The 12,923-nt window shown below is 40.4% G+C and overlaps 1 protein-coding gene and 1 long non-coding RNA gene across 9 annotated transcripts; one reads left to right on the plus strand and one right to left on the minus strand.

Moving 5' to 3' along the window:
* Positions 1–202: 202 nt before the first annotated feature.
* LOC120429213 (uncharacterized) lies at positions 203–1,710 on the minus strand. The gene is made up of 2 exons (XR_005607232.2): positions 1,044–1,710; positions 203–957 (listed from the first exon to the last, which is right to left on the minus strand). It is a non-coding gene; the product is annotated as an uncharacterized LOC120429213 (long non-coding RNA).
* A 1,999-nt stretch (positions 1,711–3,709) lies between these two features.
* On the plus strand, positions 3,710–12,081 carry LOC120429206 (uncharacterized). Of its 8 annotated transcripts, none has more exons than XM_039594424.2 (3): positions 3,710–3,827; positions 4,800–5,265; positions 9,906–12,081. In XM_039594424.2, the coding sequence occupies exons 2-3, from the start codon at positions 4,977–4,979 to the stop codon at positions 12,008–12,010; spliced, it is 2,394 nt and encodes a 797-aa protein (XP_039450358.1). In that variant the 5' UTR covers positions 3,710–3,827; positions 4,800–4,976; the 3' UTR covers positions 12,011–12,081. The 8 variants fall into 8 exon arrangements, with proteins under 8 accessions (XP_039450358.1, XP_039450357.1, XP_039450352.1 ...); XM_039594423.2 differs by having other exon boundaries at positions 3,725–3,827; positions 4,777–5,265; XM_039594418.1 differs by having other exon boundaries at positions 3,732–4,142; positions 4,777–5,265.
* The last annotated feature ends 842 nt before the right edge of the window (positions 12,082–12,923 follow it).

A 12,923-nucleotide genomic window follows, 5' to 3' on the forward strand; every position in this document is an offset into this window, starting at 1 on the left:
TTTATATACTGAGAATGTGAGAATTTAATAATTTTAGAATATTAAAATTAAAATTTTTGGAATTTCTGAGGTTCAGATTCTTAGAACCGAAGAATTTTAATATTAAAGAATCATACTTGACAATTCTATAATGTTGAACTTTCAGAATTTTATAATTTTAGAAATTTAATTATTGTTTCAATTTTAGAATTTCAATTTCAAATGTGGGTTCCAATCATATATTTTATTATCCTCCGCTTCTTCAATGTTCTTACATTATTCTGAAAAATACAAAAAAAAATCCATGATTGCTGAATTCCGTGAATCTGCTTTTGCTTCCGGTTTCCTGTTGAAATATGTCATCGAAAATAATTATCCTTTTCCTTGGAGAACCTTTGCGAGCCGCGTGGCAATCCGAAACGGTGTCAAGAGCGCCGCGTAGCTCGGTTCTCGGCCAGCTCGGCAGCATGATTGGGGTTCCTGAGCCGGTGGTTGCTTCGCTTGGGAGCATTTTTGCGAATGGCAAGCTTGATGTACGAGTTGTTTCCACCGCAGGTGTGGATGGTCGATTCGCATCACTCGGGTTCTCGGAATGAGCGGGAGTTACTTGAGCGGATTTTTGATCTTTGTTCGCCTCTTTGAACCTTAAAGCAGATCTCCTTCCTGCGTGGAATTACAAAGTCCTCGTATTGGTACCGGCACAATGGTTTACAATGTCTGCTATCAGGTCCTAGTAGGGAGTTTGCTCGGGGGCATCAGCATCACAATAAGCGGCAAGTCCAAGGTTCAGGATCACGTTCAGCATCGACAAATTCTCGTGAATCAACAAACTTGGGCATTCATTTCGGCTCGACAAGTTGCATGTCTTCCTTGCGGATCTTGACCGGCTGTTGTCCAACCGGATGAAGCCTTCTTCACGTACACCAGCAGAAGTTGCGTCTCTGGGAGGATTTCCGTCTCTTACAGAAGGCCAACCGCCTAAAAATTATAATGAAATAATGATAAAACAACTCACAAATGGCATGGCATTATATTGGTAATATAGAAAATAATGTAAAACTTACCCAAATTCGATTGATTTTCTAATTTGTTTAACAATTACATGCTAAGGAATCGATAACACCAACAAAATCAGCTTCTTGCTATCAAATTGTAACTTGTTTAGATTAAACAGCTGTTTTGATGTTTACAAACAATTTGCATTGGTGTGCGAGAAACTCGCACGAAACTAGAAAATAATCGAGTGCGGCACTCGCACTTTCAGTTCCAAGATGGCGGCAAAACTCGTGCGGCACCAGCGCTAGTTTCTTCAAACAAACACTTTGACAGCTCTGAGTGCGGCACTCAGTGCGGAACTAGCCCTCAAACGAACGTACCAACAATTTCAAAACAAAACAAAGCATTTTCCACATTGGTCCTTTGATGCAAAGGGTCTAAGTGGATATTGAAAACAAATAAGATGTCATAAACTTTGGCCTTTTGTAAAATTATGTTTTTTTCTCATAAAAATCATTTTTTAATACTTTTCTCGACATGCAGTGATAGTTTATGACTAAAAGCATCGATTGCTTTAAAAAACCGGTTTGTTTACATTTTTGACTTAGGTCCTTTTACAATGTTTTGCTTGATTACGTTGCTGGGCATCTGTGGCTTCATAACCTATAGGAAAGGCTATAAAATCCAAATATAATCTCACGAAATGTGAACTCTTTACTCAGACCGCTCAGACCCACCTTTACATATACATATCGTATAAAGGAAGTGAGTCTTCAAAAGCTTTTTTTTCTGATGTAGTTTGAGTTGGGCAACTTTGTTGGAGAGCTTTTTACAACTTTCACGTTTGGCTTCATCCATAAAGTACGTCACGCTAAAATCAGCCAGGCCAGATTGCCAAAGGGGTGTCAAACTAAAAAGTGACCCCGTTCGTTTGACAACAGTTGGTGTCAAACCATCGGGGTTTGAGTGTACCCGTATCAGGTGACACAATACCGCTCATTTTGCTCAATGAGCAAAACACTGCTTAATCCGACGATTGACGAAATCGACGTTTGATAGCGCTTCAAATCGCGCAACAGTGGGACTTCAGTCTATCAGGGCTAGGATACACTCTAAGCAAGCGTTGCGACCAATCGCATAATGTTGTTTTTTTTTGTTGGTGCCTTCCTCACATTTATCCAGCCTCGAAAAAGTGTATAAATAAAAATTAAGTGCTTATAACTTTTGACAGGGTTGCCAGATCTCCGATGTTCTAGGCTCGTTTGAAAGATCTTTCAATCGTCTAACTAAAGGTGGGTCGCATGATGGACCTGGACATTGGATTTTTAATCTGAGATCCGACCTCTAAAAAGTGTGAGTCCACGAACAGGGCATACCCGTTTGTATGGGACGTCGTTTGGATCTCACCAATCTGCCTGAAATTTTCAGGGGTTGTTTGGACTTATAAAACTAGCATCTGGGCCAAATATGAGTATTCTAGGTCAACGGGAAGGTGGGCAAATTGGGACACAAATTTTTAAGGTTAAAAACGTCAAAAATCTTAAAAAGGCTGTAACTTAAGAAACATTCTATTAAATTCTCCGAGCTCGTGCGTAAACAACGTGGCCTTCAAATTTGCAATTTTAATGTCAGGAATATTAGGATAATTCTATCAGGTTTCTGGCAGAACCTGCTCTGCTAGCATATTAAGTGGGTAGATGGTGTCATTTACCGATGGGCCGTTGTTCAGCCATGTCGAAACATGCTTTACTGTATGATGTTTATAGAACATTCTACAAAACGTGATCATTTTTTATGTTTTGGTCTCTTGTTCCAAGAGCTAAAATCTTTAAAAGTGTTGCGGTTTCAGGTTTTTTTTTTTTTAAATCATTAGTTACAACTTTTTTTTCTGAAACAGACCAAACTGGACACCATTATCGACCTTTCCTCAGGGGTAGATTAGTCGTCATTCCAGTATAGCGTTTAATATTGGCCCGCAGAGCCACTCTACTTATCTTATCGGGTCGCGGTGATGTGCGCGCGTTCTAATCAAATCGATTTGTTTCATACCCTACTTCAATCCATTATCAGCAAGGCGCTCCGTTGCTGATTCCTCCACCCTCTGTCAGCCCCAGTGTTTGCGTTCAGTTGGTGAAACCCTGGTAGAGGGTGGGTTGTGCGATATAGATTTTTTTTGTTGCCTTTCGATAACATGCCAACGAGGTGACGGATAATGGGTCGACTGGTCATCATGTGTAAGGCGACTGGAAATGTGGCTCTAGGTAACCACAGTATTATAAGTGATTCATTTTAACTTTCAGCTCATCGATATGTCTTTAAATTTTGAGGAGAAATGCGATAAAAATGATAAATTGCACATATTAGAGTAATCCTTCAAACCTTATGGCAGCACCTTAGAAAAATACTCGTAATTTTGTTCAGTATTATAATCGTTATTTTTTATGCTTTGAATCTTGGTTTTTTTTTTTAATTCCAGGTATATATTTTTTGAACCGATATAGAATTAAAAAATGTTACCTATATGTATCAAAATTATTCGCCCGGAATTGTAATCAATTCAAAGTTTTTCAAATCCTCTCAAAATTCCTGCCAAAATTCCCAAAACTAGAGATCGTATACGAACATGTATCGATAGAATATGTGACTATAACGATGGGCAAGTGATAACGTTCAAATTCGTCACACCAACTATACCTGCTGATAAGGAAACGAGCAGGTTGATTTCTGGCTCGACATTGGCACCCCGAGCTGCAACGCGTCAGTCAATCGGAAGGCCTGGTGGAAGGCAAGGCAATAAATTGGTACCTCCCGGAGAGGTTACCGACGTGTACGATTCGCGCGAATGTCTTTAAGTACTGTATACCAAAGACCAGGGTTCTGGTTATCGATTTTTGAATAAGTTTTGGAAAGTTGATGTACTAGTGCTCTTAAAGGAAAAACAAAAAAAAAACGACGTTGAGTTAAAAATAACCTTTTTTTATACGCCAGAGTCCAAAGAGTCTAAAGTAGCCTTTATGTGCCAAGGTGTGATATCTGCAAATGTTGACGAAGCAAATAGAAATAATTGCTATCTAAATAGCACGTGCTTCCCAATAGACTACATCCGGAGTCTATTACGGAAAAGAATCGACGAACAGATGAACTGAACTATGGCTCTTGACAAAAAAGTAAATGTTGAAAATGTACAACCCTAATTATTCATTCATAAATTGAAGTGTACCCAATTATTGGGTTATAACCGGTTTTTCCATTTCGTTTCGTTTCGGTTTTTCCATTTCAATATTTTACAACTCACCACTGTGAAAGACTACAAATATTTGGATTGTGATTTCCTTTAAAAAAAACATTTAGGTTTCGTTAAATAATCGCTTGTGCTAGATTACGTGAGATTGGATTAGATTACTCTATTGCAGAGCTAGATTTTCATACTTTTTATGTAGATTTTTTAAAAACTGTATTGTCCATGTATTGTGGGGGCCCAACTTCAAATACTTTTTTCTTAGCTTGCTGTTATTGCATATGGGACATTTATGCTAAAATTTGCAGTGTAGTCCCGATTCGCCCCAGTTAACGGTATTTATAGTAGTTCACCAAAAAAAATCGTTTCAAAACTGAAATTATCTAACTTTGAAATGATTTACGTTAAAACCCTGTAAAAAAAATCGAGCCGAATCGGTTCGAGCTACGTTGGCTCATTTTTTCTCACTGGGAAGTCAACGTCACAATACACGTTAAATCTTCAAAACGAATGTGTCCAAGTTTAAGAAAAGCTTCTGTTAATTAAAACTATTGATTGTCAAGCTATTTGCGGATTGTGCTTACAGTAATACAGAAAAGTGACGCGAAAAACGAACAAACGAACCAAACAAAAAACACGAACTGGAAACGAGACCACTCCCGATACGTGTGATCGACAGCGGACAACGTTTTTAATCAACGCAGTGAATCAGTGCAATCATAACCAGCAAATTCAGAGGAAGGAAAACAAATAAGAAGCCAACATGCAACACCTATCGATTTTGACAGCTGGATGGAGCTACATTCCGACCGGTTTGATGTTTGGCTACCTGCTGATGTTGCCGATTCCGGATAATGCAACCTTCGTCGGCATTTACCGGGAGACCATGTTTTGGCCTTTCATTGTTGCCATTATCACGCTCATCATTTCGGTAGCGCTCACAAACGGCCTGAAGCTGAACTATCGCAAGTGTCAGTTTGTGCACCTATACATCCAGTTGGTTGGCCAGTTGTTCTATGTGGGCGCCGGGTTGATTTTTTTGCTTGTCAAAGGTGAGTTTTAACAGGTTTTAACTAAAGGGGCACATTATAATGAGACTGTTAAATATTAACACTGGAACGCCCAACGCATGTCCAACTTACACGGACGCCCAAGCCTCCCAAAAAAGGTGGAACGGTAACTTCAATTCGCTGGTTCTCGAGCATTACTTAACCAATCAAGATAATTCTTCTTTCCAGTGATTTGTTAGGATGTCTAGATGATTCTAGAACTTTGCAGAACTTAATTTGATCAAGTCTGTAATTTTTGCGAACAAAAACATCGTTCCAACTTTTTCAAAAAGACTGCCTCCGCGGAATTTTTGGCGAATTTTTTTTTGCACGCCAAAAAAAAAGTTGGAACGATGTTTTTGATCGCAAAAATTACAGACTTGATCAAATTAAGTTCTGCAAAGTTCTAGAATCATCTAGACATCCTAACAAATCACTGGAAAGAAGAATTATCTCGATTGGTTGAGTTGCGCCCGAGAACCAATGAGTTGAAGTTACCGTTCCAACTTTTTTGGAGCCTTGGGCGTTGGAATGTTAATGAACAGATGATCAATCTTTAATAAACGTTTAGCGACATGACAAATGAGCTACACTCAACCCCCGAGCGTTTGACACCAACTGTTGTCAAACGAACGGGGTTACTTTTTAGTTTGACATCCCTTTTACACGGAGTTCACACACACTATCAAACGTTTGTTTTGATAGTGTGCGTGAGCGCCGTGTAAAAAGTGACAGTTCGTCACTTTTTAGTTTGACTTTGACAAACCAACCAAGGAAATGATGGAACGAGAAGAATCACAAATCCGCATAAATGGTTTCAGGTGTAAGGCTAGTATGGAGATCGGAAGGAAAGGGGTCAAGAAACAGCTTTACGAACAGCAGAACAAAGGAGAGGGAGCGTTTTCTTGGGGCTTTTCTTCACCCTCTTTGGCTTGCTTTCGCTGCCGCTGCTGCCCATTTGAAATTTTTCTTGACCGATTCCTTCCGAAGTGCACACATCGCTGTAAACCGAAAACGCGATCAAAAATTAAAGTGGACGAATAAGGTTCCCAACTGCTTATTTAATTGTCGGTGTACAGGACGCTGCACTGTTTTATCATTTTCTGGCGTACATTTAATTTTGAAGCTCAAAATCAGTTATTGATCCCAAAAATAAAATTATTTTACATTTTTTTTTATTTGTGTTCACCTACGTCAAAGACCAAGATTGTTTACTTTTTACTCTTTAGTCTGACAGTCTTGGTCTAACAGACATTGCAGATATCTGTCTGTTGTGATGTTTACAATGGTGCCTCGGAAGGTTCTACTAAAAATTGCACGCATGGATATGTACTCTCGGATTTAATCTCTCAATTAAAATTAAAATGGAAATTAAACAAGCCAATTTGGTCCTGAAATTAAGCCTAAATTAGGGATATTATTCTTCACAACAATAAAGCTATTTTTTCTGAACACAACGACCGCATAAGATTTAAAATGGATTTTTTTTTAAATTCAGTTTCAATTCAGCCCTTTGTGACAGAAAAGGTCCTATTTGACAGTTCTTGCCAAGGGAATCATAGTTGATCCATAGTAAAACGTTGTCTTGTCAATACATTTTTTTGCATTAAAAATTAAAAAAAAGTGATCAGAAATGGTTTTTAATCATGTGTTTTACCGCTATACATAAAAATTTATATAGGGCTTTAGGACCCTATTCAAGTTAAATGACTAATGGGCTATCCACAATCACTTAGCTTAGAATAATTAGGTTATTATAAAATCCTAAGCTAAGTGAAATTGTCTATGCTAAGTGATTGTAGATAGCCCGTAAAGCTTTTTTAAAATAAATGAAAATAAATTGTTCGCTCTATACAGCATTGCCTTGGCGTTCTCGATTGCGATATTCCTACTCGAAACTAGGTGTCCGAAGGCTTGATTGTTGAGACAATTGCAAACCTCTTTTACACCATAGCTTCCATCCACCCCGGGATTCGAACTCGTCGCCGTCGTGCTAACTTGTCGTACGTGCATTTTGGGCCAAATTGAGTTAAGAACGCCATTTTGTGCAGCTCACAATGCCTCATCTTTTGACCTTCACAGATCCCCAAAATTCGATTACAATCCTGAGATATTCAATGAAAACCAAAAAAGCTCCGAAAATTTTTGTCACTCTACATATAAAAGAAGTTTCAATCCTGTCGTGCTATCTTGTCACTCCCTGAAAATTGATATAAGTGCTACAAAGGGCAAAGGGATTTCAGGTCAGAATGCGTTTGACGCATGTACAAGTTAGACTACCATAAACATTTTTAATTATTACTCGGGACTCCAGCAACCAACTTCAACTAAACTTCGGGACAATGCACAGAATGGTCAGTCAAACAAAACGTGTTTGTTATTGTTTACATTGCGTGCTTTCGTTTTTGTTTATTCAAGGTCAAACATTAAAACGCGTTTTTCTCGGAACGTCAAAATGGCGGGTGCGACATGATAGCACGACGACGTCAAACTGACGACCTTTTGATTGTGAGTCCAGCTGCCTACCAGCGACTCCACCGAGACAGGACCCAGGGAGACGACTCCTACACCTGGACTGACCGGGCCAACATGTACTTCCCCGTCCGACGGAAAGCGTGATCAGACAAATTTCGTCTCGAAAAATGCCACCGGGACCTTCTGGGATCGAACCCAGGCCGACTGTGTGAGAGGAAACCACGCTTACCCCTACACCACGTGTTCCGGCACTTTTGAAAACATTTTAAATCATCACACTCACCCAGTCACGACGTTCTAGCAGAATTCTCACAGAGCTGGAAATTCTTACAGCATTCTAGCAGAAATGCTTCACCGTTCTAGCAGGATTTTGGCAGAACCAACTCTGATAGAATATTTCGTTACCTGATTAAAAAAAAAGACGCTGCAGAACTAGCTGCAGAATAACATAATTAAAAAATAATTTTATAAGACGTTCGCAAATCGGATTTTAAATCAATCCTTACCTATACTTTTTGAAACATCAAGCGAAAAAATTCAAACCGAACCACTCGAGTGTTATCTTATCGTCGTTTATATGGCAATGGCAATGGCTAGGGCAATGAAAATGCCCTAAACAGATCTGGGAGTCATAAAATTCACCAACGAAATGTTTACCTATACAGTGACTAATGTCCACCTGATTCAACGATATAAAGCCACATAAAATAAACAATCGATTTTATTCGGAGTTCCGTTGCGCCTTCGATGGATTGGAAGTACCGTAAACTGGGGTGACTTTGATAGCCCAGGGTGACTTTGATAGGTTTTTAAAATGCCCGTCAAATTAATAACTAAACATTTTTGTGAATTTTGAGTATGTAAGCATTAAGGGATAGCTTATTATCGAACATATATGCAAAAATGTGACGGTTACATTGGATGTATCAAAATTAGTGGCCAAATTAAATTTCTATCAATGTCACCCCGGGCTATCAAAGTCACCCCAGTTTACGGTACTCATTTAAGTGTAATCCCACTGAGAATTTTGGCTCGAGCCTCGAGTCGATCTGGCTCGAGATCGAGCCTGAATCGAGTCGAGGCTCGAGCCAAAATTCTCAGTGGGATAGGGCAATATTGTTGAGTTTAATTGGGTCCTAAAATAGATTAGAGATTTCTAAATTCAAACGACTTTGAAAAAAAAAACTTTGCGTTGTTAGCAAAATAACTGAGTGCTTCTAGCAAATGCAGCGAGTGTAGCTGATATAGGTAATCTGAAATTCTTAAAACTTTAAAATTCAATATCTCTTAAACGAAACATATTCCTTTCTGTCGATAAGTGATTCTTATGCCACAGCAAAAAATCCGAAAAAATGGTAAAATCGCATGCAAAAGCATGCACATCACCGTCGTCGAAATAAACACTTACTATTACACGCTGCATGTACAATTTTTGCAAACACAAAAAAAAAAGTTGCAACTGACGGGATTCAAACCCAGCACCAACAGTAAGGACTGGCGCCTCAGCCCACTCGGCCATCAGACCGATGAAAAGCTGTAAAGATAAACGCATATATGAGCGTGACATTTCGGTCAAGTAGGTTTCCCATACTGATTGGCTACATATTTCATGGTGTAAAATCACATAAAATTACATAAAATAATGCAATATGAATATTTATTTTACACCCAGGTCTTTTACACGCAGCTGGATTACTACTTTTTAAGCCGTGTGTAAATTTGGCCGGGGAATACGATGGTGAGGTCAAATTTAAAAAATAAATGGGGCTGTTTTGAGATACGGCCATTTAAAGTTTTCAATAGCGCAATACAGGTAGAAAAATGTTGAAATTTAAATTTTAATCACGAAATTGGATTCTACGTCCAATTTCCTTCAAAATTGAGTCCACAAACCACGTATAAAAATGGAGGGGGTGGTCCGATTTGGATGAAATTCGGGATTTTTGCATGTTTTGATAGTCTCAACAGCTCTGCCAAATTTGAGCAGAATCGGAGATGGTAATTTTCAAAATCTGTTCCACTTCAGATGGAATGACCCATATTGTGATTATTTTTTCATTTCAATTTACTATTTCTGGGCCCTGAGCCCCAAAAGTGAAAGACACAATCTACCACCACAATTTTCAAGCTTACCTCATGTTAATTTTTTTTCTTCCATCCTTTTGCAGATGTGATTCCGGCCATCTACCTGGGTGCTTGCGGGTTTGGGCTAACCATTATTCCGGGACTGAGCTACATTCACATCCGAGCTCCTGGCCGCTGGCGGTCCATCTACATGGCACTGTGCTACTTCTGGTTTCTGACCGGAGTGGCCGGAGCTGCAACAATGTACCTGATTGATGTTGCCATCTGGACGGGCAACTCCACGATCAATGAGACTGTTCACACTAACTTTTCCACGTGTCTGTTGGCGGGAAGCTGCTTTGTCATAGTTTTGCTGGCCATCAACGAGATGTTGCAACGCGAAGGAATTGTGGACTATAAAAAGCCGTTGGATTTTGATACAGATATTGCGCATGAAAGCGGCAAATTGTTGACCCACAGAGAACCGAGAAATTTGTTCAATAACTTCACCTCGCCGAATCCGGCCACGCTGACGAATGGGGGAGCCGCTAAGCAATGGAACTCTTCGACAGAACAAATTATTATGGACACGGGCCATGCAGGAAAGAACTTCCACACTTTGTGGGTTTTCTATATGATTTTCACAAAACTGCAAGGATTTATTGCATTCTACTGGGTATTTGTAGTGTTAGGGATTCAGTTTAGTCCTATCGTGTTTGAAAATACAACAACCGCATATTCAATATTCTGGTTCATGGTAGTGGGATCGTTGATCGGAGTTTTTTCAATGTTTTTCGTAAACAACAAAATTCTTTTTATAGTGGCCTCAATTGGTCATACGGTTGGACTTATACTGGCTGTGGCTTTCTACTACACAGAATCTGAACTTCTGAACATTGGCATAGCACTGATTGTGTTCTTTACATTTATTGGAGTGACTTTGGTGATACCAGCCATCAATATACTGGAGCTTGCCTCATTGAACTTCAACGAGTTCTTTTTGGCAGTTGGATCCATTCTAGAGTTGATTGGAATATCACTGATTCAGTACTTTGGAGCTACAAATCCTTCATTCTTCTTTGGATTAAATCCAGATACGATGGGTCCGGCGGACAATCATAAAGAAGTTATAGCGGCCCATTTCATAGCAATGATAGTATTGAGCGTCGTTCTGCAAGTGATTGTTTTGTGGCACATGCCAAACACGTTCCAAAAAACACTTGCCGAAATAAACTCTGATCTGGCACGCATGACATCGTATTTCGCATTCCGAAGGACAATGGTTCCAATTACGACACATGCAGCGATGAATCGAGCATTTACCGAGAGCATTGCATCGGAACAACCTGACGTAGAAGAAAAGCAGTTGAGCACACGGAATGGTCATCTTGCCACCCGATTTAATGATAGAAGTGACGAGCATAGTGACCGGAGAAGTCCCTACAATGATTTCTCCGAGAATAGTAGATACATCAGGCAAACAATAGTAGAAAGAGCATATTCGCCCTCACCAGATCGTGATGATCCCTACCTTCAGGAACAACTTCAACGGCAGCACGAGCGTAACTACATAATGTCCAGACAACAACACTACCAACATCACCCAAGAAATTCACCGGAACCTCAACAGTACAACTATCTACCGGAGCGGCAGTCCGAGCATCCGTTCCAACAGCGATACAATCCCGAGTACGACGATCGTCCCCGCAGTAACGCTAGCCAACAACAGAACCGATACACGCAAGGACCTCCTCTACTTTCCCGCCAACAATATTACGAACAGTACAGCCACGATCGCACACCGCCCCCGATCCAGCCCAAACCTCCATCCGTACGACAAACGCCGACCCCTCCCGTTGACTCACAGCCGACTCTGGCTCCGCTTGCGCGACGTCCACAGCAATCCCAAACCGTCAAGTCTGAACCCGGGTACGTGTCCCGACCACGGCTCGAAACGCAGAAAAGTGAGGCGCCAGCCCCACCGCCAATGCCCCCGGCAGACTACCTAACCAAATCGCTGCCCCGGATCAAACCGGACCGACCCTCACGCGAGAGCATCCACCCGGTGCTGATGCTAAACTCAAAGCCGGCCCGGCCCCAAGAAGAGATCATACCCGGGGTCGAGTACGCTCACAATCTACGGCCATCGGAGTTTTTGCGCCAGTCCCGCCAGTTGAGTCAGTATCGCGACTCTACGATGGCCATTTAAAATCCGGATGAAAGTGGTTTTAGGAGTGCTAGAGAATAAGATGTTGCAAAATAAACGAGTAATAACTAGAAGTTTGGTGAACAGTATCTTTTATTCAAGAATATTTCACATTCCACGGCCATTTTTTTGGGAATTTGAAGCATCGATGTAGCCCGGTCACGGAAATTTCTAGCAGAGCTGGTTTTGCCAGAATGATTCTAACAGGCCTGCCAGAATTCAGTAAGAATTTTGCCAGAATTTTCTAGCAGAGCGAAATCTGTCGAAATGACGTCATTTTCGCCAAACCGTATTGTGACCACCATCTTGTCACAAAAAACCTCGTGAGCAACAGCAGGATTTTTTTTTTTCTTCAGTCGAAAAATGTTCATTCATGCTGTTTTGTTGATTTCCTGGCCATCTGCATTTTGGTAAGATTGATATAAATAGATTGTATACTTTGAAGTAACCAAAATTTCATAATTTTAACTCCCCTGGCACAATTACGGTTGGAAACTCCCGGAAGACACGACGGAACTTCGCCCCAAGAAACATCGACTCCAGTTGCCACCTGACGGCCATCCTCTTATTTGCAGGGATGGTATTTTCTCGTTTCCTCGCCGATGGCGAGGGCCTTTGGATATCGTCTCTCGCTCAAATCATCAAATTTTCGGCGTTCTCCCAAAACTGCATCAATAAGAGAGCGAAGCGAAAACGACGACGATGAAATAGCGAGCAACGAACAAACCGATGCGTAAGACCAGGGTTGCCAGGTTGCCAGATAAATCTGGGAATGCCAGATTTTTCAAGTGTCTGCCAGAATAAAGATTTGCCCTTCTCTGTGCCAGATATTGACAGATTTTGCCAGATTTTTCACTTTATGCCAATTTTGTACAACTTTTTGATTAAAATGAACGAATTTAATTGCAAATAAGAT

The sequence above is a fragment of the Culex pipiens genome, chromosome 1 (assembly GCF_016801865.2).
Source record: "Culex pipiens pallens isolate TS chromosome 1, TS_CPP_V2, whole genome shotgun sequence".
Classification (NCBI taxonomy): Eukaryota; Metazoa; Arthropoda; class Insecta; order Diptera; family Culicidae; genus Culex; species Culex pipiens.